The sequence below is a fragment of the Primulina tabacum genome, chromosome 7 (genome assembly GCF_025594145.1).
Source record: "Primulina tabacum isolate GXHZ01 chromosome 7, ASM2559414v2, whole genome shotgun sequence".
Taxonomy (NCBI): Eukaryota; Viridiplantae; Streptophyta; class Magnoliopsida; order Lamiales; family Gesneriaceae; genus Primulina; species Primulina tabacum.
The window spans coordinates 41,432,822-41,455,905 of NC_134556.1; the positions used below are offsets into that span (position 1 = coordinate 41,432,822).

At 35.8% G+C, this 23,084-nt stretch overlaps 4 protein-coding genes across 5 annotated transcripts; 2 read left to right on the forward strand and 2 right to left on the reverse strand.

The window, feature by feature from the left end:
- Positions 1-204: 204 nt before the first annotated feature.
- Positions 205-4,491, forward strand: LOC142552221 (homeobox protein BEL1 homolog). 2 transcript variants are annotated; one of them, XM_075661918.1, is made up of 5 exons: positions 205-624; positions 1,033-1,919; positions 2,219-2,601; positions 3,158-3,218; positions 3,602-4,491. In XM_075661918.1, the coding sequence occupies exons 2-5, from the start codon at positions 1,137-1,139 to the stop codon at positions 4,232-4,234; spliced, it is 1,860 nt and encodes a 619-aa protein (XP_075518033.1). In that variant the 5' UTR covers positions 205-624; positions 1,033-1,136; the 3' UTR covers positions 4,235-4,491. The 2 variants fall into 2 exon arrangements, with proteins under 2 accessions (XP_075518033.1, XP_075518034.1); XM_075661919.1 differs by lacking the exon at positions 205-624 and adding an exon at positions 770-948.
- Positions 4,492-12,325: 7,834 nt separating this feature from the next.
- LOC142552222 (1-aminocyclopropane-1-carboxylate synthase-like) lies at positions 12,326-14,766 on the reverse strand. Its single transcript, XM_075661920.1, has 4 exons — positions 14,478-14,766; positions 14,234-14,365; positions 13,982-14,142; positions 12,326-13,411 (listed from the first exon to the last, which is right to left on the reverse strand). Exons 1-4 carry the CDS (start codon positions 14,646-14,648, stop codon positions 12,409-12,411), a joined length of 1,467 nt encoding a protein of 488 aa, XP_075518035.1. The 5' UTR covers positions 14,649-14,766; the 3' UTR covers positions 12,326-12,408.
- A 968-nt stretch (positions 14,767-15,734) lies between these two features.
- Positions 15,735-17,728, reverse strand: LOC142552223 (2-C-methyl-D-erythritol 2,4-cyclodiphosphate synthase, chloroplastic-like). The gene is made up of 3 exons (XM_075661921.1): positions 17,347-17,728; positions 16,717-16,847; positions 15,735-16,094 (listed from the first exon to the last, which is right to left on the reverse strand). The coding sequence occupies exons 1-3, from the start codon at positions 17,672-17,674 to the stop codon at positions 15,861-15,863; spliced, it is 693 nt and encodes a 230-aa protein (XP_075518036.1). The 5' UTR covers positions 17,675-17,728; the 3' UTR covers positions 15,735-15,860.
- Positions 17,729-18,945: 1,217 nt separating this feature from the next.
- Positions 18,946-22,574, forward strand: LOC142552224 (G-patch domain-containing protein 1). The gene is made up of 11 exons (XM_075661923.1): positions 18,946-19,152; positions 19,824-19,908; positions 19,994-20,070; positions 20,155-20,182; positions 20,270-20,363; positions 20,443-20,509; positions 20,794-20,884; positions 21,402-21,580; positions 21,716-21,943; positions 22,019-22,132; positions 22,235-22,574. The coding sequence occupies exons 1-11, from the start codon at positions 19,075-19,077 to the stop codon at positions 22,295-22,297; spliced, it is 1,104 nt and encodes a 367-aa protein (XP_075518038.1). The 5' UTR covers positions 18,946-19,074; the 3' UTR covers positions 22,298-22,574.
- The last annotated feature ends 510 nt before the right edge of the window (positions 22,575-23,084 follow it).

Below are 23,084 nucleotides of genomic sequence, written 5' to 3' on the forward strand. Positions count from 1 at the left end.
AAAAGAAAAAGAGAGAAAAGATTGCTGGGAGGCTTTAATAGAATGGTGTTAATTAGAATTAGTTGGGGTACAAGGACCACTCGTCCATCATGCCCCTCACAGGCCCTATTACAAGGAACATTTTTGCACAACACGATATTGGCATCTAATTCCCATTATTTTTTATTTTTATTTTTATTTATCTCCTCCCTTCTTACTGTTGTATTGAATTTTGATCAGATTATTTGCCCCACCACATTTTTGAAAAAGCCTGCTGCGTCTATAGTTTTGCTTCAGTTTTGGGGATTCGTAACACGCCTTTCAAAGAAACTTTGTGTGCAGCTGGCTATCATGCATGCATGGAAATGCTTTTTACCTGAAAATTTGACCTCGTGAACAGTTTGCCTAGCTTTTGGTGAAGCCTGATTCTTGTTTTAACGAGAGTTTCATGTGTGGGGGATGGTAAAAGGAATATAAAGATCTTGGAGGGTTTAAATAATTGAAGGAGTGGATTAGGGGTTAATTTATTATTAATTAAACTTGTGGGAAGTCTATTTTTTTATGTATTAATTATAGTCTATATATTAATGTTCTTTAAGAGAGAGAGAGGGGGGGCAAAGAAATCATATGAGATGAAGAATTAATGTAAGTACTGAGTTCTTTTCGAATCTGTAATGTTCAGTTTTTCTCTTCTTCTGTTTGGTTTCAAAGGCTCGGCCTTTCTTGTTGGGTTACTCAGCGTACATCTCTGATAACGAAGAACAAAAGCAAGGCCCATTTGCTTGCTATGCTTTGTTTTGCTTCTCACCCACCATTATATATCGTTATATTTTTCTCTCTTCTTTAAATTTGTTTGTTATTGTTAAACTACCCATGATTCACCCCACCACCTCCATATATGGTTACCCTAAACATATGAACATAGTATGCTCTTCCATTTATAGAAATCTTACTGTTTCCAAACACAAAGTATGTGTGTACACAAGCTTTCTTGATCTTTTGGGTAGACTCTTGTTTATTGATTAACGCGTTGGATCTTGATTGGTTTTTCAGATGATTCAAGTGAAGTTTTTCATGGCGGCCTGAGTCAAGATTTTTGAAGAAGAAAGAAAGCAAGATCACTAAGATCTGCATATATATTAATATAGCTTTTGTATATGGCTGGTTCATCAGCTGGATATTGCTATTCTGATTCATGTTCAAGTGGGAACAGAAATATGCAAACTCCTCATTTAATCAACCAGTTGCAGACTTTTGAGCCCAATTCGGAGATCTATAATTTAACTGCAGGAATGGAGATGATAGGGTTTCCTTCGAAGAATCTGCACCAAGAAAATAGCAGCTCAGTTTTGTGGAAAGGGTTCTTCAACAAGCCTGGAAATCACATCGGATCTTCTTCTAAAGTGATAAACGAGCCCAGCTCAAGTGAATTTTACCCGCATGGTTTAGCTGGGATTTCTGATATAACAGTGAATATCTCACCGGATTCTTACCATCAAAACAGATTGATGGTAGATGATTCGAATTTGAGATGCGTGTTTCCATGTGAAGGTAATGAAAGGCCAAGCCAAGGTCTCTCACTTTCTTTGAGTTCATCTAATCCTTCCACTATTGGGCTTCAATCTTTTGAACTTAGACAACAAGATGATCTGAGATTTGGTCCGTCAAGTTCTATGTCTGTTAACGTTCAGAACCAGTCAAATTTGATCACAGGGTTCTTCCATTTTGGGAATTCAAAGTTCTTGGGGCCGGCTCAGGAGCTCCTGAATGAGTTTTGTAATCTTGGGACAAAGCAAAATGATGAAAATTCAAAGAAAAAGTTGCAGAAAAATGGCGAATGTCATGATGATGAAAGTGCCATTAAAAACCAATCACTTTACTCTCTTGACCTTTTAGAGTTGCAGAAAAGAAAAGGCAAGTTGCTTCATATGCTGGAAGAGGTAGGTATAGTTGCATATACCTTTCTTTAAAGATTTTTTTTTTTTCAATTTATTTTGCAATCTTTGATCACTGATATTTAAAATCTGAACTAACAAAGTGAATGGGGACTCCCTTCATTAATGCCCACATGGTGACAAATCTGGAGTTCCATTTAATTTCAGAAACATCTATTCTTGTTCAGTTTTCCGGTTTTTATCTCTGCTGTAAATTAACCTTAAAATTCATGAAAAGTTGCAACTTTGGCCTCTTTGCTATGATTCTTTTTTTTTTTTTTAATCCTTTTGACTGTTTTATGCAGGTGGATAGAAGGTACAAGCACTACTGTGATCAGATGAAGGCTGTGGTATCATCTTTTGAATCAGTAGCGGGAAATGGCGCCGCAACGGTGTACTCGGCCTTAGCCTCAAGAGCTATGTCTAGGCACTTTAGATGCTTAAGAGATGGAATTGTGGGCCAAATCAAAGCCTCAAAAAAGGCAATGGAAGACAAAGATACGGCCGCTCCAGGAACAAGCAAAGGAGAAACACCGAGATTACGATTTATAGATCAATCCTTAAGGCAACATCGACAAGTCCAACAAATGAGCATGATGGAAAGTCATCCATGGAGACCGCAACGTGGCCTACCCGAAAGATCGGTCTCCGTTCTACGTGCTTGGCTTTTCGAGCACTTCCTTCACCCGTAATTTACTCTTCCTTCATAAACTCATATATATGATTGTGAATCGTAATTGTTTCGAGCTAGCTCTAAGATTAATCCTATTATATATACGTAAGTGTTCCATACAGATTCTCGAACAGAAAGAAAATATTCCACTTGCTGTTTTAGTATACTCAGGTTCTAGTTTCTTGTTTCAAATCATTATAAGTTTGCAAACGTAAGCCGGTGCATGGTTTGTTAGTTTCTATCCACCACCATTAATAATATTCCATCGTTTCATTTTTGTATTAGTGTACCTTGGTAGCTCCAATGTCCATATATTTCTTCTTCGTTTTTATGGAATTCTCTTGGATCTTTCTGTTATATTTTGTGTGGATTTGATTCTGTTTCAACCTCCATAGGACCCCATCTCCTTCTCTCATTCTCAACCACTCAAGTTTCTCATATCATTCTTCTAAAGAGTAAACAAGTACAAACTCACACGACAAGAAAATAAATGCCAATTATATCTTAATGATAAAAATATCTAGAAATTTTATGATCTCTAAGATGATTAATTTTCTTGAAATTTTTTCAGGTATCCAAGTGATGTAGATAAACATATTTTAGCCCGCCAAACCGGTCTTTCAAGAAGCCAGGCAAGTCCCTTTTATCCCCAATTTATTTATTTTATTAACTTTATTAATTTATTTATGCAATAAACTAACCCCATATCTTCATTAAATAAAGCCCCAACATTAAATTATTCAATGAAGGTTATTTTATTTCATTATTATTTTGTCATTTAACTAGGACTTAATACAAACCTTATTTTTCAAATATCACGAAGCGACGGGAAAGATGTAGCCGCTACATGACATTCTCCTCCACATACTAATCAAATTTTTGTCGGATGCCTTGTCATCAATCAAATACTAATTACTACAAAATCAGATTTGAAAAAATGATAAAATATTAAGTCATTATCACAAATAACTTCAAAATTTTCTGCTAAATTACAACTGATTTGGTCTATCTTCAGGTTTCCAATTGGTTCATTAATGCAAGAGTGAGGCTATGGAAACCCATGGTGGAGGAAATGTACTTAGAAGAGCTGAAAGAGCGAGATGACGTGGGAGGTTTAGATGTTGAAAATCTTGATGAAAACGAAAGCCTGCAGAATCAAAATCTTTCCATAAACGAAGATCAGAAGCCAACCCACGATCAATTAATACGAATCGATTCCGAATGCCTGTCTTCCATAATCAACAATCCTGAGAAAATCAATGGAAAAAAGAACAAAACCCTCCAAAATGAACTGCAAAACCAGGCTTTCGGAAGAGTCGTGGGAGACTCATATGGTGCCATGGAACTTGACTTCTCATCATCATACACTCACCATACATCAACGGGGGGCAGCTGCTCTTACGCCGAGAATGCCGGTGTTCACAGCTACGTAGCTGCAGCTGGCGGAGTGTCCTTGACATTGGGGTTGCAGCAACATGGTGGTGTGGGTTTATCATTCTCTCCAACATCCCAAAATTCGATCTTTTACCCTAGAGATCACATGGCAGATTGCCAAACAGTTCAGTACTCACTTTTGAATAGCGAAAGCCAGACGTCGCCATACAGGAATTTGATGGGTGCACAGTTGCTGCATGATTTGGCTGGATAATTCAAATTTTCTTTTTCCAGAAAATTTTAGGAAAGAGATAAAAAAAAATCAAGAAAGTTTGTATTTTGTCGGCGAAGTTATTTTTGCCGGGAGTTTCAAGAAAAAGGTTTTGGTGATGGCAGTAGAAAACCTATATATATATATATATATATATATAATTTACATGTGGTATACATAAAATATTGGGATAGCCAGCCAGCTTAATCATATTTATGTGCAATTTGGTGTTGGTTATAAACGAAATTAATCTGCTTAAACTTCTTGCACGTGAAATTTGGTGTTGGTTATTAAAGGAAGTTAATCTGCTTAAATTTCTTGCCAGGTTCATTCATTTAATTGTGAACTACGTTAAATGTACCAAACGTGCCATCTACCATGTTGCAAATAACACCTTTAATTTTATATTCTCATCATTGTGGTCCTCCCAAGGAAGTGTGTTGCTTTTCATTAATTGTCAACAAAGGGATATATATTTTTTGCTACTTTTAAAATTTCCAAGAGATATGACTTCTCCCTCTTTTCTTGATTTATCTTACAAAATTTTGTATGAAAAGGCTAGCTAGCTAGGACCATTTTCGATTATTTAAAATCGTGAATTAAAACTCCTTTTGTAACTATTTTGATTGTTTGGAGATTAGTCCAAACAAACATATTGCTTATAAGAATAAATAATTAGTTGTGGGCTCAAAATTAAGCTCAGGTTAAATGTAAAATATATTTCATTGAGGATAATTAAAGTCCAATAATGAGTTAATCATCAAAGTTTCAGGGTGGATCCCTACTATTACTAATTAAACCGGATTAAAGAAAATTGAAAACAATGCGAATTTTGATATTTCAACTACCCTAATTAATATATATATATATATATATATATATAGTCTCTTTAGATTAATTAATGGCATAAAAAAAGTCGTCATATATTAGTAAAGATCAACTCGAGCTAAATACGGTGGAACTGCACCAATAAAAAATATATAAATTTAATTGAGTAAAGGTGTTTTTAGGAAATATTCATTCGTTACACGGAATACAAGATATTTTTGGGGAATACTTCCGTATTTTCCTTTGTTTGAAAAAACAGAAGTGCACAAAAAAATTTAATTTTTTATGCTTTCATGGACGAGTAGGTTTCTTGCGAGACGGTCTCACGAATTTTTATCTATGAGACAGGTCAATTATACTCATATTCACAATAAAAAGTAATATTTTTAGCATAAAAACTAATATTTTTTCATTGATGATCCAAATAAGAGATTCGTCTTGTTAATGTGCAAAGAAAGGCATGAAGCTAAGCTCAATTCATTTCTTAACTTCTGGGAAAATTTTATGTTCTCGTACAGATCCAACATATATATACAGAAGGGTAGTCAGTGTGTGTGACTAGTGTGTGTGGTTAACAAAATGGTGTATCAAAAATGTAGAACAAAGGTAAAAGCGTGTTCCATATATCTAACACTCCCCCTCAAAATTGGTGTAGATTCAACACACCAAGCTTGGACAGCAAGTAGGAATGTTGTTCACGACTCAAGCCTTTAGTAAAGATATCCGCAAGTTGTTCATTTGTAGAAATTTGGGTAGTTTGGATCACACCATTTTTGACTTTTTCTCGTATCAAATGATAGTCAATTTCTATGTGTTTGGTACGCTCATGATACAACGGGTTGGCCGCAATATGTAATGCCGCCTGATTATCACAGAACAGGGTCGGAGGCGCAAGCAGTATCACTCCCATATCACTAAGCAACCCAAGGATCCAAGTAACTTCACATGTGGTGCTTGCCATGGCTCCATATTCCGCTTCTGCCGAAGAACGTGACACGGTGCTTTGCTTCTTAGACTTCCAAGAGACCAAGGAACTCCCCAACTTGATGCAATAGCCCGTGACTGAGCGACGAGTCATTGGACATGCGGCCCAGTCGGAATCACAATAAGCTTGAAGAGAAAAGGAACAACTGGCAGACAACAAAATTCCTAAGCCTGGTGCAGACTTCAAAAAACGCAGCACACGGAACGCAGCATCCAAATGGGATTTTTTAGGTGCATGCATAAACTGACTAAGGACTTGTACATCATAAGAAATATCCGGTCTTGTGACTGTTAGATAGATAAGCCTTCCAACTAACCTCTTATAAGCATCAGGGTTAGATAACAAAGGATCTGTGAGACCAGAGATAGAGTTCTTTCGATTAAAGTCATCAAGTTCATGACTAGTCAATTTGAGATGTTGTACAACATGAGTATCACAAGGTTTAGCACCAATTAAACCAGAATCACCGAGCAAGTCCAGCACATACTTTCGTTGATTGAGGTAAATTCCCAACTTGGATCTAGCGACCTCTATGCCAAGGAAATAACGCAAAGGGCCAAGGTCTTTGATGTGAATTTGTGAATGCAAGAAAACCTTTAAATCTGAAATAGCTTGCTCACTACTCCCTGTGACAATGATATCATCTACGTACACGAGCAACAAAGTGATATGAGCAGAATTATGTTGAACAAAAAGAGAGTGATCGTTGGCCGATTGTATAAAGCCAGCAAGCTTCATAATACAAGCAAATTTAGTGTTCCATTGTCTAGAGGCTTGCTTAAGGCCATAGAGGGACTTAAGCAACCGACAAACACGCTGCTTCCCCTGAGGAGAACACCCCTGTGGCACACACATGTATACCTCTTCATCCAAATCACCTTGAAGAAATGCATTAGTGACATCCATTTGGTGAAGAGGCCACTGTTTTGCAGCTGCTATACTCAACAAACATCTTAGAGTGACGATTTTAGCAGTAGGTGAAAAATTGTCATGATAATCTATCCCTTCTTGTTGTGTGTAGCCTTTGGCTACGAGACGGGCTTTAAAACGATCAACGGTCTCATCCGGATGTCGTTTAATTTTATACACCCACCGGCAACCAATTGGCTTCTTTCCAACTGGTAACGGAACTAAATCCCAAGTATGGTTGGATTCTAAGGCGACGAGTTCTAGGTCCATGGCTGCCTTCCATCTAGGATCTAAAATAGCTTCATGATAGGAACTAGGCTCCCTGTCTAAAGAAATGGATGCTAAAAAACTTTGGTATGGTTGGGAAAACTTGGAATAAGTAAGATATTGGGTAAGAGGATAAGAAGAAGAAGCTAGATTACTGTGAGATAAAGTAGGACAAGAATAATCCTTAGTCCAGATAGGAGGCTTGGGAGTGCGCAAGGATTTTCTTGGTGGCTGGGAAACAATGACTGAATTTGGGACGTCATGTAGGGCTGGACCATCTAAAGGAGAAGATGGGGCAGAGGAAGTAACCTCAACAGGGTCTGATGGAGTTGAAGAAAAATCAGGAGTAACAGGAGAAGGAAAAATAGGTTGAGGATGACTAGGAGAAGCAAAGGGAAAAATGCTCTAATGAAAAACAACATCTCGGGAGACAAAAAACTTTTGTGCATCAAGACTCATTACTTTGTATCCTTTTTGATTGGTGGAATAGCCCAAGAACACACATGCACTTGCTCTAGCAGAAAATTTATCTTTATGAGTCAAGGATGTGACGTAACATAAACAACCAAAAACACGAAGATGACTAAATGACGGAGGTTTATGGAGTAAGACTTCATGTGGTGTCCTGTTTTGCAACAATGGAGTAGGGGTGCGGTTAATGATATAGCAAGCAATCAAGACACATTCCCCCCAGAATTTCAAAGGTAAAGAAGATTGGAAATGCAAGGCTCATGCAACATCAAGTAGATGCCTATGTTTACGTTCAACAACTTCATTTTGTTGTGGAGTGTATGGACAAGAACTTTGGTGCACGATACCTAAGGAATCAAATAACAAAGTGCATTCATTTTTGAAAAAATCAAGCGCATTGTCGGTTCGAATGACTTTCACAAGGGCAGAAAATTGAGTCTTAACAAGCTGAAAGAAGTTTCTGAGAAGTTGCAATACATCAACTTTAAAATGCATAAGGTAAACCCTTGTTGCTTTTGAAAAATCATCCACTGTAGTGAGAAAGTATTTCTCACCATGATGCGTAGGAGTATGAAAAGGCCCCCATATGTCAACATGAACCAGCGCAAAGCAACAAGAAGATTTAGACAAGCTCATTGATGGAAACTGAACTCTAGTTTGTTTAGACAGTGGGCACACAGGGCAATGAGGAAACTTTACAGATTTTGGTATAAACGGAAGTAATTGCATTCGAGACATAGACATATGTCCTAAACGCTTATGCCAAACAAAAGAATCATCAGAAACGATAGGCAAAGAGCTGCAACTATGCACAGAATTATTACAAAGAGAATCAAGAGAGGGGATAGAAGGTACTGAGCTGTGATTTGAACTTGAAAAGAATCTTGTGTTAAGGTGATATAGGCCATTGCACTCCTTACCAATCCCCATTAATCTCCCAGTCTTGAGGTCCTGAAATAAGCAAAAATGGGGATAAAGGGTAACAAAACAATTATTATCTTTGGTAAACTTTGATATGGAAAGAAGATTGAGGTTGAAATCTGGCATATGTAATACATGGTCAAGGGTGATAGAATTATTAAGCAAGACAGATCCTATCTTATTCACAGCAGCCTTGTTACCATTTGGCAATCTTATGAACTTAGATGGAAGTGCCACAGAACTAGGATTTCGCAAAAGACTAGAATCACCAACCATATGTTCATTCGCTCCACTGTCAATGATCCAATGAGAAAACATACTTGGTTTAGTTGAAGTACCTGCCATATTGACTACCGGTTCAGCTGGAGATTGAACTTTGCAAGTACCCAACAACTTCAAGATTTCGGCATACTGAGCAGGCGTGAAAATGGAAGGGACAGCAGTGTTTTTGTCATCTGTGTTGGTCAAGGTGGAAGCCTCTGTCTGTGCACCTTCAGATAAATTTGCAGATGGCCTCGGAGTTCGAGGATTATCCCTATAAATCCGTCCATGCTGGCCCTTCTTAGCATGAGGAGCTTCGTACAGTTTATGGCCCGGGGGATAACCAACAAGCTTATAACAAAATTCCCGAGTGTGACCATTCCAGTTACAATAGTCACGTGTCAAAACATCCTTTTTTTGATAATTTTGCTTGCTTTGTGCAGAGAAAAACACTGCTGATGGGGGTTCTACCGTGGACAAGGATCTGTGTGATTCTTCTTGAGAGATGATCGAAAACGCTTGACCAACAGAGGGCAGAGGACTCATCATCAAGATTTGGCTTCGAATTGAGATATAACTTTCATTTAATCCCATTAAAAACTACAATAGCTTTTGTTGTTGATCGTGCACAATGTATTGCCTCGATGTTGCACATTCACAGGAAGGAAGCACAACCAACGACGAGTACTCATCCCACAATTGTTTCGGTCGACAATAGTAACTTGACACAGTGTTACCAGCTTGTGTCAACCTGCCGATTTCCCGGTGCAAAGAGAAAATTCTTGAACCATTAACTTTGTCATACTGCTCCTTAAGATCGGTCCAAACGGTTGATGCATCAATAGCATAGACGATGCCCCCAAAAATTTCTTTCGAAACAGAATTCATAATCCAAGACAACACTAAAGCATTGCATCTCTCCCATTGATGTAATGTAGGTTGGTCACACGGAGGTCGTTTACATGTGCCATCGATGAAGCCGGTCTTATTCTTAGCACGGAAAGCAATGAGCATTGCCCTACTCCATATTCCATAATTATCAGTACCTACTAATTGATCAATGATAAGGCTCATACCAGGTGTATCCGAAGGATGTATGTAGAGAGGATCGTTGAATCCGATGTTAATCGCCATGGGAGCTTGCAGAAAACCAGATCGTAGCCAAAATATCTCACAAAAAATGACAAAATGTACGTACAGATTCTCAAATCGGCACTACAGAGGAGCTAAGATCTAGGGAAAAAAAATCGGAGAAGAAATCAGAGTGAAGTCGCCAGTAACGGCTCTGATACCATGTTAATGTGCAAAGAAAGGCATGAAGCTAAGCTCAATTCATTTCTTAACTTCTGGGAAAATTTTATGTTCTCGTACAGATCCAACATATATATACAGAAGGGTAGTCAGTGTGTGTGACTAGTGTGTGTGGTTAACAAAATCGTGTATCAAAAATGTAGAACAAAGGTAAAAGCGTGTTCCATATATCTAACATGTCTCACAAAATACGACCCGTAAGACCGTCTCATATAAGTTTTTATACACATGGACCATATTCTTTTTGTATTTTATTTTGGAATATGAATAGTGGATAACATCGGTTTAAAGGTCATGCAGAAGGGGACAAATCCTATCGATGTGTTTTTATTGTTTGGTCAATTTTCCCAACACGTGATAAACAAGCACGGCCGACGTTTAGGTCATGGCTTGCATAAATGAATTTTCCAAGAAATACCCAAGAACCAAAAAGCTGGTTTCCCCTCTTTTAATCTTCCTCCATCTAAAAAAGTACTGAAATTGCTAAAATTAATTAAAAAATTAGACTTTTGAAGACCAAAATCGCAAAGGAATAAATAGACACGAAGAACCATTTATTTCTTATATCATTATGTATTTAAAAATCCAGACTAGCTTAGACTCCCTAATCTAGTGACGCCACAAGAATTTGCATGTGCATATATCATACGCTGTTTAATTCTGCAAAGCAAATTGTGGCTTGCTTGCCAGTTGCCTCACAGGTACACGAGTGGGGGAATATGGTAGTTGAAAGGTATAAAAATCATTGACTTGTTGGGCTGTACATGGGCCACATTAATGCCTACTTGAGCCCACCTAGGGTACTAGTCTTTAAATCATCAAACAACACGGGACCCCTTTTTTTTTTCTTTTTCTTTTTTTTTTTTAAAAAAAATGTAGCAGATAATATAATAGGAGATTAATTAATTCCGTTCGTCAAATGTTTCTGTTAAATATAACAATCATATAGCTGTGTTTTGGCCCCAAAAAAAAATTGGTATTATTAATCAGCATAATTTGCTTCCGATTTGTTGTGGGAGCTTCGCGGATGAAGATATTAAATTATTTTATATTTCATTTCTATAAACTATTTTTTTCCTTAAAATGTACGACATTTCCATCCCAACAACCTCGAGAAAAATTTTGAATAAGAAAATTCATTATCATTTTTTTTCAATTGTAAGAAGAAAAAAAATCAATTTCAATTATTTTAGTGACATAAACATTTTTAATAACGTGGAGCTCCACTCCCCAGCATAATTTAAAAATGAAAATAATCGCAAAGTTGATTAAGGGTGGGATGATGCCAAGGAACGCGGGCTCGGAAAAATAGCCAACAATGTCTCCGAATCTTGAATCGAGTATGGGCCTCATGGTCCATTTAAAATGTATTTGGGCCGATCGGTGACCCATGTATTTTCAATAAGAAACCGAAGAAGTCCAAACAAAAAGCTCTCGTTAATTTTATGCTCATATGTAAGGAGTTAAGACATACTCAGGTCGAATTCACTTCACTGTACAATTATTTTTTTATATAAATGTAATTAACTCCTCATGGATTATCCGGTCGAAGAAATGAGATTTTATTTTTATTCTGTGAAAAGATTTCGAAAAACTAAAATTGTGTGATGTAATTATTTACTACCAAAATAGCTTTTACGTAGCCAGAAACATCGCATGATAAACAGATAATGGTGAAATGGTAATATCTTTCTGAGTTGGATACATGAAAATATATATTTCTAGTAAGTTTATACATATGTTGTTTAGAAATTAATTCTTATACTTAAATTATTAACTTTGGTCTAGATAATGAACATTAATTTTTTTCATGTATCAAATACTGAATCATAAAACTTTTCCATTCGAGAGAAATTAAAATGTTAAATAAAAGGAAATTTGATGGTACCCCAAGCTACTAACAGAGTGAAACACACTGTAAATTTCTGAAGGAAACATATATCAGCTTAGATATTTAATACGACAATGGTAATTCCTGTCCAGTGAGCTGAATCCCATTTTGACCCAAAGTTATCGTGTGCAAAATGGGTTTAAAAAAGTTAAATTTTTCAAGGAAAAAAATGCTTAAACTACCCCTGTTTTATTGGATGTCTATGTTAACGAACCATATTCCTATTCTTTTGTTACATTTTGAGTTGCACTATCAACTGAACTGATTAGCTATTAATTCACCATGTTTGGCCGAGAAAAAATATCCAAGCACTGGGCAGAAGATTTAAGCTTCTCAAGTCCTGGCTCGAACGAGGGGCGATGACATAGGCGAGTGAGGAGACATCTTGTGAGGCGCCATAAAAAATTCATCCGATCTCCTAAAAGATAAGCTAATTTCAAGCTTACTTCCCCAACATTGTTTCCTTGTATTATTTGCCTCAATCTCCTTGCTTTGTATCACAAATTTAAGTATTCTATTCATTGCAACCATCATGGTTTCATCATCCATGTTTGCAAAACAAACTCGAAACCATCCTGCCTCAGAACAATGGAATGATGAACCCGGCGAAACGTTGATCTTAACTTTATTGATTATCACTCTCCAGAGCTCCATTTCTGCCTCAAACGTATTTTCTTTAAGCAACCTTCTTAAGTCCATCCAGCAAAATAGCCCGGAATTTCCTTTCAAACTTCTGATCCCAACTTTAGCTAGTTTTCCGCTTAACAAACCATGCCTCGTGGCTAATCTCTTTGAGCTTTCTTTGAGGAATTTGTCCACAAAAGCGTCATCCGACAGCATAGAAGCTATCAGGTGCTGTGTCTGAGTAGAAACAAGCCCAAAACTCGACATTTTTCTCGCACAATCTGTGACCATATCATTGTATGAGTATATGATACCGACTCTGAATCCAGGGAAACCCAGATCCTTGGACAAACTATAGACAATATGGATAAGATCCAAGTTGCAGCTTGCTATGTTTTCTTGGACTATATCGGCTATGCTGATAAAACCAGGCTGGCTGAAGACTGTTGCGGAGTAAATTTCATCACAAATTAAATGTATTTTCTTCTCCTTAGTGAAGCTTAATGAGTCTGTTAAGGTTTCTCTGTCTAGTACTGTGCCTAAAGGGTTTGATGGATTGTTTAGAAGTAAACCCTTTATTTTGATGTTCGATTCTTGAGCTGTTTGGTACGCGGTTTCTAAGGCGATTCGGGTGATCTTGAAATTGTTGGAGCTGTCGCAGACGACGGGTACTAGCTGTATTCTTGTTCGCCATGTTAGATCTCGATCGTTTCTGCATGAATGTTACTAATTTGTTAAGTAGAATCATGTGAATCGATATGTTTTGAAATATATTATCTGTAGGCCCAAACTCAAAGAATCTTGAAGTTCAGTTCATATTTCAAGATTTTGAATATTTGCAGGAAATCGTTTCAACATATGTTTGAAGGTTAAAAAAATTAATAAGGGGAGGGGATCAGTTGTACTGAAATTGAAATATGGGGGAACGATCTATATTCTGTTCAATGAAAATTTTAAAAGTTTAAATCGTCCCTCTCATTCTTTTTTTTAATCAAATTAAATTTGAGTGCATGCTCATTAATTTACATCCTTATGTCATGGAAATTGATGTGCTTGTCATTTGATGGAAAGTAAACTTGAGGGTCTCTATTATAAAAACATTGAGTAGCTTATCTTGCTTCCTCCTATAATTTACTTAACTTGTTCCATCAATGTGCAAGTAGGAACTTTGCTGACTTTTATTGCAATTGTTTTGTAAAATTTGTCCACAACTTTTATTAGTAATATAAAATTTGTCCTTAAATATACTAAATCGTCGAGCTTTGATAGACAAAATTCATACCCTGGATAGTAAGGAGTCGGGACCAAGAATGCATCACCAGGATCAGCCAAGCAGAAAGCCAGTGTTTCTTGAGCTCCTGTTGCACCTCCACTCATCACAATACGGTCCGGATCGAATCGGACTCGATTTCCCCTCACTTTCTCCATGAATCTTGCCACAACCTGCAAATCCACCCTTTCAAAATTTATGTAATCCAAGAATTTAATGATAATCTATCAGAAAATGAAATATCAAAGGGCTGGATTGTCTTACATTTCTGAATTTTGGTAAGCCATGATAATCTTGAAATATTGCAATATCCTTAAATTCATCTGCACCTTCTGCGGTGCACATTGAGGCCCTTGGGTTGTTCTTAACCCATTCTTGGATCAGATCAAATGAAAGCTACAAGAAAACGAACAAAAAAAATATATATTACAAATAAACTTAGATATAATATTCTTGAAGATAATGCAGAAAGAGAGAGATTCACTTTTTAAAAAATAAAATAAAATACCTGGTTTTCTGCTAATCCCATTTGAATAACACCATTTTGTTTCTTGGTGGAATGATAAGGATTCATCTCATAAGCCTTCCAACCATCGAAAAACGCCGAGTTTTCTCCGTGTCCGTCGTTGGTCGCAATCTTGGATAAGAATTGTTCTTGATTTTTCAACATGTTCTCCATCAGTTTCAGTTCCAAAAACTTCAACTGCAAAGTTGGGGAAGGTTGCACAAATGAAATAACGAATAAAATAATTAAAGAATGAATGGATTTGCTAGTTGTTACTGAGTTATCTGAGTAATATGGTTTCAAAGATGTGGAATGGGTGAATACTTATAGTAAGTATTCATTGAATGTGAAGCTTCCTATGAAGAACACATTACAAATTCAAATCTTCACTAAATGAAAAATTAGATGCCTAAACTGGAAACATTTAGGCGGCTTTGAATTTACTTTATAGTCATAAACCATGTTTTCATTATTGTCTAATATAATATGAAAGCTAAGACTTGGATTAATTTGAAGTCAAAGTAAATTTTGAATTTTGAAAAATAATACTTCATTGAATTGCAAAAAATATTAACGCATGTGTTGTGTAACCAAATAATTTAACAATTTTACAGCAAAGATATAATTATTTTGTTGTAATACTAGACCGGTTATAGTTTATGGTTAAATGAAGAAATAAAACGTGACAAATAATTTTAACGCATGTGCTGGGAACAGGCGCAGTTGAGATGAAAAGTCAATCTTCAAAAACATAATTACAAAATTAAATTTAAGTTACATAAATAAAATTGAAGAATTGATAAGACCAGTCGAACATTTGGTCCATCGTGTGACTTTCCTCCTGTCCGACTTCTTACTTCTTAGGCAAGAAATATTTTTTTAAAAAAAATACCACGTGGACTTGAAGATTTTCTAATAAGCGAGTTTTACGAAGATTTCTGACCAATTTTTAGATTTATAAATTAGAATGCCCTTTTTTCCCTCAACAATTGTTTGAAAGCTCCGTTATCAAAACTAAATATTAGCTCGTGGAAAAGATGTTCCATATATTATAAAAATGAATAAGTCATATATACTATTCTTGATTTTTTTTAGATACAAAAATAATAACCATACGTAAGGCCTCACGTCCACTCGTAGACTGCATAGATGATTGACCACACCATTCGGCGAACAAATGTCATTTAATTAAATTTCTTTGTTCAACTTTGTGTTCCTTGAGCTCCTCGTTCCTTCTTTTCTCTCAGTGAAAAGAAGGAATTAATTTTAAGCAATTGTGCTATTTCTGGTAGAAGAGTAACGACGTAGCTCATAAAATGTACACAATTCACACTCTTCAGGGAGTATAATACCTATCCAAAAAAAAAAAAATAAGAGCGAAGTAGATTATTTCCTCATAAGTAGAACCACGGTGTGAGCAGCAATACTTCTATTCTCCCCGAGACTATCAACTTTCTCGTGGGTTTTTGCTTTGAGGTTGATAACAGAGGGATCTGAACCGAGTAGATGGCACAACTTGGCTCGGATAGCCTCCTTGTGAGGACTAACTTTTGGCCTTTGCAGGATCAAAGTGGCATCTAAGTTACCGATTTCATAACCTGCCTCGTGCATTAGTCGAACCTAGAAGGGAACCAAAATTCACAGGGAAAGATAGATTTGAAAACCACCCTTCCTTTAATTCAAACCCCAGTACAGATACTATGTAATGGAGTCAGGAGGTTTTGCAAGTTAAGGCTTAGCGGAAATCTATTAGTGAAGCACTTAGTACAATTCATTTTCTTGATCCATGATAAGCAAAAATACTGAGAGGCAATCGATCTTTACGAAACGATCGTAAGGATAAATCTGAAACATACCAAATACAGTATGTACATTACGAATATGTGGTATGTCGTCTAGACATAGTACAGGCATCCACTTCAAATTAGTGTTTTTTGCGAAAATTAAAACGGCAACAAACTAATAGATAATACTACTTTAAACAAATGGACATTAGTGTGATGTAGCATACTGTAAAAGCAATTAAGTTGTCAAAAGTTAATCTTTGTTTGCCCTAAATTTTATACGAAAAATCTGAAGCAACGATCATGATGCACAAGTCACAACCAAAACATTTTGAGAAAGCAAGAAGAAAGCCAAATGCAATTTTCTTTTCCAAAAACAAAAACATTCACTAAAAACATAACCAAATATTGCCACTAATTTCAGTAACGACAAAGGAAAGGCACAGTACAGTACTCACAGCCTCCTCAACGAAAACAGAAGATGCTGCCCCTTTCCATTTAGGATCTGTGTCGGGAAAGATCTGTCCGATATCTGGAAGTCCCAATGCCCCCAATATTGCATCAACAACACAATGGAGCAAGACATCACCTACATATACAATAAACACATCTACATAAATGATAACTTTTGAAAAAGTAGATGTATGAATTCAGTAAATGTGCCTATGTAAGTTTATTAAATATTTTGATCAAGTATGAATTAAGTTGAATATCAAACTAAACACTGGAACACAAACAATTAAAACTCTACGCAGTATTCATCTCGAATTTTAAATTTAAAGACACTGTTTGATGAGATTCAGCATCTCAATTTTACAATAAATGGATTAAAAATTTGTAATATTATTGTCTCTCAATTTATCATCTCATACTTCATCGTCACACGGTTATTAACGGCACAGACCATCATTGGTGGTGGTGGGCAGGGGTGTAGTACCCAGTGACCAAGATGTAGTCAGAGTCAAACGAAAAGAACAACGAAACTTCAATGTATTATTTTTAAGCTATAATTTAGCCCCAAATTCGAATGCAGCATACAGTAGAAAGGAAGAATACAAAATGAGTACATTTCAAATGTATGAATATACCATCGGAGTGAGCTTCGCAGCCTCGATCGTGAGGAATATTGACACCACCAATGATGAGTGGATACCCAGGCTCCAGTCGATGGAGATCGAATCCGTGGCCAACGCGAAAAGGTAGAACCTTTGCCGAAGCGGCGGGTGTGGTCCGCGGCTCGGCCTGGACGGAGATGGAAGATGCGGCCACCGCAACCGGCGGCAATGGGGAGGATTTCAGCCTTGACTTATGACAAGGAAGCGTTTTCCGTGTATAACACGCTCCGGGAATTAGTTGTTTCGGGAAGGTCTTGCTGCGGAGCTGAGTCGTGACAGAGAGTGAAGTGGCTATTGCCATTTTTATCGATTCTTGCCTCCGGCGCTTGTGTTTGTGGTTCGTATTTTAATTTAAAAAAATCGGGGAAAAATGCTTTGTATCATTATTTATTAATCCTCATTATTAAATCTATGGTTTCTCTGAAAATCATCGTTATTTGAGGATCAACAGTTTCAAAGAAAATTGTTATGTTGAGTTGGTGATCCACGGAAATTTTTAAAAAATCTTATCCAATATTAAATAAAAAAAAAAACAATTTGAATATTTTATTTTATAATTAATCGAATTATATATTCTCTTCAAGTCCGATTTGAAAGATTTTTTGGTATTTGTTGAGTTTAGATAATTTAAAGAGTGAACATTTAACTATCTTGATGAACTCTTGTTTTTAAACACCTCGATGAAGTTTTTTATGAAGATTCAACAATTTTGAGTCACGATGGACACTTAGACATTAAATGTGATAGTTGTGTTCGAAGTTGATGATCGTGATATACATTTAACCAAAAAAAAATGAGTGGGTCTCATGTGAGACTGTCTCACAGATCTTAATCTGTGAGACATGTCAATCCTACCCATATTAACAATAAAATGTAATACTCTTAACATTAAAAAGTAATACTTTTTCATGAATAACCCAAATAAGAGATCCGTCTCACAAATACGACCCGTGAGACCGTCTCACACAAGTATTTGTAAAAAAAAATAACTGATATGATACAATTTTTGATGGAATTTAATGATTTATTCTTAAATATTTACGTTGTTTATAATATTTTGTTATCATATTTGTTTCAGTAGAAAAAAAACTTTTTAAAAAGACTTATCTACCATCGAGAAGATACTACAATTTTTATACTCTCGTTCCAAATTACTATCTTGTTTATTGCTTAAATATTATAGCAATATGCAAATAAATTGTTATAATCAAAATAAAAATATCACCATTTCGATTATCCAGTAATATTTAGAAAATAAATTACATTTAATAGTTTTTTTATATTTAATTTAGCGCATTTGAAAATAAAAGTCATGATTTTTTTTATTTTGTAGCATGAATTTTTTAAATTTCTAGGCTTTTTAGGATTTAAATCAATTGATGTAAATGGAAAGTAATTTACCTTTCTAATACATACATATAACATAATTGGATTAGGATTCAGAAAAAAAAACACCATATTTTTATCACCATTTTCTTAATAATATTATTAAGGCCATTATTAGCCGTTGATAACTGGGAGACAAGCCGAATCGTGACCGTAGGTGTAATTCCTCCCTTAAATTGCAGATTTCTAGGGTTTCCATGAACCCCTGCTGCTTCCCAACACTACCCCTCTCCCGATCCTTCAGTTGTTGCAGCAAAGAGACTTTAGAGAGGGAGGGAGAGTTTGGGGGTTCGCTTGTCTTCGGATTGTAAAATCATGGCGACTCCTGAAGTTCCTCTCCGCTACGTTGGGGTTGATCGAAGCTCCGCCGCCTTCCGCCTGATGAAACAAATGGTATAACTTATTTCGCTGGCATTACTCTTCATATTTACCGTGTGTAAATTCAGCTACGGGTCGTTTTAGTTTGAAATCATCTGCCTTCATGTCTCGGCTCGGGGCTGAAATTTATGTCCCTAAAATCTGGAATTTTTAATTTTTTTAGCTCTATCTGATGTGGATATATGTTTTTTAGTTGAATTAGATATGATTTTCAGAATATAGAGCTGATCATTGTACAAATTGGTGACGCACGTATTTAACATTTTGCTCCTAATCTGATGCATTCTGGATTGATCGTTCTGTCCTTGTCAGTTTGATGATGATAGGATAATGGGCGAGTTCGAATGCATAATTCATTAAGCAATCTTTAAGCAGTTACGTGATTGAGTGTTATTGTGAAAACTAGCTTTTTTATATAATTTTTCCTATATAAATTGAGTTAGAGGCACTAAAATTGACACTTTCGTCATTCGGCTCTTGCTTTTTCAAGTTCCAACACATCAGTTCTATTTTGGGAAAATATTTGTTCTGAAAAATTGCTTTTTAGTTGAGTTTGCTTTTGTTATTTATTTGTGATAAAAAAGGATCTTATTTCTGGATAATTCAAATTGCAGTGGCAACGTTGATGTTTAGGTCTCAAAGATTAATGTCTGTTCATATGTTTGACCCATCAAATGCATGTGCAGGGATGGGAAGAAGGAGAAGGACTGGGTAAAGAAAAGCAAGGGATCAAAGGTTATGTCAGGGTGAAGAACAAGCAGGATACTTTAGGTGGCCATGATTATATGTGCTAGGTATGTAAACTTATTGATTTGAATTGAGATCTTAATTCCATTTTTATTTTTTAATCATATAGGCATAGGCACGGAACAACCAAATGCTTGGGCATTTGACACAACTCAATTTGATAATATCCTCAAGAAACTGAAAGTGGTAATATATTATCTTTTTAGATAAGGTTCTTTGCACTAATATGATTTCCTTTTTTAACTGTATATATGTTGTATGATTTCTCAGCAAGCGGTTGATGTCAATTTGGATGAAGGTACTTAAGGAAGAACAAAAAATTGTACTGCATTTGAGGCCCATGTTCTGATATATATAGATCTTCACATTCTACTCCATATGACAGGCGATGAAAAGGATGAAGTGAATTATGCCTCAAAGTCCGTCCTTGCTAACAACAATCAAGAGATGGTTGTTAAGGTTACTCGGCCACAAGGAAGGTCAGTATATTTTGAAAATGGATGCTTTTCTTACTCATGCTCATATATCAATGGTCATACTACTTTCAACATGTGGCAGATATAAGAAAAGAGAGAAGGGGAAGCTTGTTCATGGATATTCTTCACAGGATCTTGAAGGAATTCTTGTAAGTTTTGTTTGATATGCACGCACTGTAATTTTGTTTTATTGGAATTTTGCCAAAGCAAGGTTAAAGCTGTTCATTATTTTTTTACTTTGTTACATTTTTGGATACATTTATCTCTTATTGCTAAGCCTTGTATTGTCTTCAGAATTTTTTACTTGCAAGTTTCTTTGTAGTAGTCATTGGAAGTTCCTGTGGAGGCAAGACGGGTCTCTCAATTCCGACCGCAATTGTGTTTTTTTTCCTACTTATTATCATCGGCATAGCTGAATGGCATCATTCTTCAGGTGAACAGGGCAAAGTCTCCCCAAAGTAATTGCAATGTCTTGGATGAAGTGAAGCCAATTGAAAATCACGTGCCTGAGCCTGAAATTGAAGGCAAGTTCTTAAATCCACACGGATAACATCAAATCTTTGAACATTCTTAAATTTTTTTTGTTTTTGACTTCTTGTTGTGGATCAATGCTCTTTTATGGGTGGATTCACCACATGGTTTTTGGTTCACCAATATCTACTTTATGTAGTTTGCTTTCGCTTTGAGTTACCTCCGTCGTTGCTTCTTTTCTTAAATAATTTAATGATGAAAACCTCCTATGAAAATTGTATTATAAATAACATGTTTTTTGAATTGACATTGATGCACCATGGTGTCAAACTATGTTATTCTCTTTAAACAATGAACGCAAAATTACTCTAAAAAAATAAAATGTATACTGAATATTCTTTTGAACCACGGTCAGATTCTATTGCTTAATATCGACAGTTGCTAGCTTCGAAGGATCTTAAGGCTTTAAGCCACATTTCTTTCTTTTTTTCTTTTTTCCTGTTATTTCTATGCAGCTTTCACTCATTTGCTTGTACAACCTAAAAAACATTGTTGCTAACCATCATACAGGAAAAGTTCTAGATGTTCCCCATGAATGGTGGGGAACCAAATTTGGATTCATTGCTGGAGGTTTGCTTGGTGCTGAATCGCGAAGAAGAAACTCCCTCCCCACAGGTGGCGAGGAAAATTTAAATGCGAGAACTACATTTAATGAAGATGATCAAGAAAATCTATACAAACTTGTGCAGGTTTGGATTAGTGGCGGTCGATACATGTTTTCTTATGAGCTCACTTCTTAGACTCTAATAATAATGACATCCTTCTTTAACTAAGAAATTTTCTTCTTGAGATTACAATTTAGCTGCCTAGCTTTGTGTTTTTAGGACAAAGCCACATCTGGAAAACAAGGACTGGGTATCAAGGACCGTCCAAAGAAAGTTGCTGGCTGCTACTTTCAGGGGAAAAAGACAAATTTTGATGATAGTGATGCCGAGGATTCATCTAATTTAAATTCTCCAGTTAAAAGGAAACGAGATGAAAATTCAGGGGCTGAGATGGGTGTTGAATCGAAGCAAAAAATTAAAAAGCTCTGTAGGCATCTTCTTCAGCAGGTCCTTGTTCTTGATATTCTAGTGTCAGTTTTGAATCAACTCAACTTTCTTCAGCTCAGTCTTTATTTCCTGCAGGTGCCCAAAGAGTCCTTAAAACTGAAACAGCTCAAGAAACTTATTGATGAACACTCACCTTCTACATTCTCCAACATTTCTTCAGAAGAGGCGCTTACTTCCTTAAAACACAAGGTATTAATTACTCTGTTATATTGCTTGTTAGAATTTTTATTTGTAGTTCTCCCTAATTGCAATTCTGAAACTTGGTGCAATTGGTTCAAATCTCTACTGCAGCTCAATAACAGTGATAGATTTGCTATAAAAGGAAAAAGGGTCTTTCTTTCGAAAAGAAACTGAAAATTTTGTTCCGGAACTCCATTTAAACTGCAATGATGTTGACATCACCATTACCATTGACGGTAGAATGAGAGAAATAATTGTTGTGTTTCTTCAGCAATGATGCTGCTCACAGAGGTATGTAATTTGATAGGGAATTCACATTGGAGAAGAGTTGAATAGATCTTTAAAATCTAGGGTTAGTAAAATTTTGGCCGTGGATTCAAGTTTTTTATGTTATATTATTCTTGATGCTATAGATTTTCAATTGTGATAAATATGTTAGCACTTTATGGAACTGTTGTCTTTTATTTGAACTAATTTTCATTTTGAAAAATAAGATGGCATTGAACCGTATTTTTATCTGCCGTTCTTTTTAAAACAACTAGATTTTCACTCGTCAGTTATGTACAATTTTTTTTCCTAGTGATTCGAAAAGTACTATCCAAGAATCTGTTATCAGTGAGAATATGAAATTCTGACATTAATGCGACTTTTCATCAGAAAGGAATTATAAAACAAGAATGTTTCAACATAAATTTAGGCTTGGAATATCCTATTTCGGGAGAACTAATAAAATGCAGTGAAAAATCATTTTTTTTATTTAACCCAAATAATGTCAATAAAAAATATTAATAATGTTACGTAATAACAAGAAATCAATATCACAATCAAACAAATAATATGAATTTTCAATACGGTCAATTATATTTTGGATGAAAAATCACATGCTCAAACAATATTAATAGCATAAATAAAAAAAATTATGTAAAAAAAATAAAAATATAATACATTAAAAACACATCAA

Excerpts from the sequence above, each read along its gene's own strand:
- LOC142552221 (XM_075661918.1), top strand. The coding sequence starts at position 1,137 with ATGGCTGGTTCATCAGCTGGATATTGCTATTCTGATTCATGTTCAAGT. Across the intron at positions 1,920-2,218 it reads TGCTTCATATGCTGGAAGAG|GTGGATAGAAGGTACAAGCA; the intron begins GTAGGTATAGTT and ends TGTTTTATGCAG. Across the intron at positions 2,602-3,157 it reads TTCGAGCACTTCCTTCACCC|GTATCCAAGTGATGTAGATA; the intron begins GTAATTTACTCT and ends AAATTTTTTCAG.
- LOC142552224 (XM_075661923.1), top strand. The coding sequence starts at position 19,075 with ATGGCGACTCCTGAAGTTCCTCTCCGCTACGTTGGGGTTGATCGAAGC. Across the intron at positions 19,153-19,823 it reads TCCGCCTGATGAAACAAATG|GGATGGGAAGAAGGAGAAGG; the intron begins GTATAACTTATT and ends ATGCATGTGCAG. Across the intron at positions 21,581-21,715 it reads ATCTATACAAACTTGTGCAG|GACAAAGCCACATCTGGAAA; the intron begins GTTTGGATTAGT and ends TTGTGTTTTTAG.
- LOC142552222 (XM_075661920.1), bottom strand. The coding sequence starts at position 14,648 with ATGGAGAACATGTTGAAAAATCAAGAACAATTCTTATCCAAGATTGCG. Across the intron at positions 14,366-14,477 it reads TGGGATTAGCAGAAAACCAG|CTTTCATTTGATCTGATCCA; the intron begins GTATTTTATTTT and ends GTTTTCTTGTAG. Across the intron at positions 14,143-14,233 it reads GCTTACCAAAATTCAGAAAT|GTTGTGGCAAGATTCATGGA; the intron begins GTAAGACAATCC and ends GTGGATTTGCAG.
- LOC142552223 (XM_075661921.1), bottom strand. The coding sequence starts at position 17,674 with ATGGCAATAGCCACTTCACTCTCTGTCACGACTCAGCTCCGCAGCAAG. Across the intron at positions 16,848-17,346 it reads CTGCGAAGCTCACTCCGATG|GTGATGTCTTGCTCCATTGT; the intron begins GTATATTCATAC and ends TTGTATATGTAG. Across the intron at positions 16,095-16,716 it reads CTGTTTTCGTTGAGGAGGCT|GTTCGACTAATGCACGAGGC; the intron begins GTGAGTACTGTA and ends GTTCCCTTCTAG.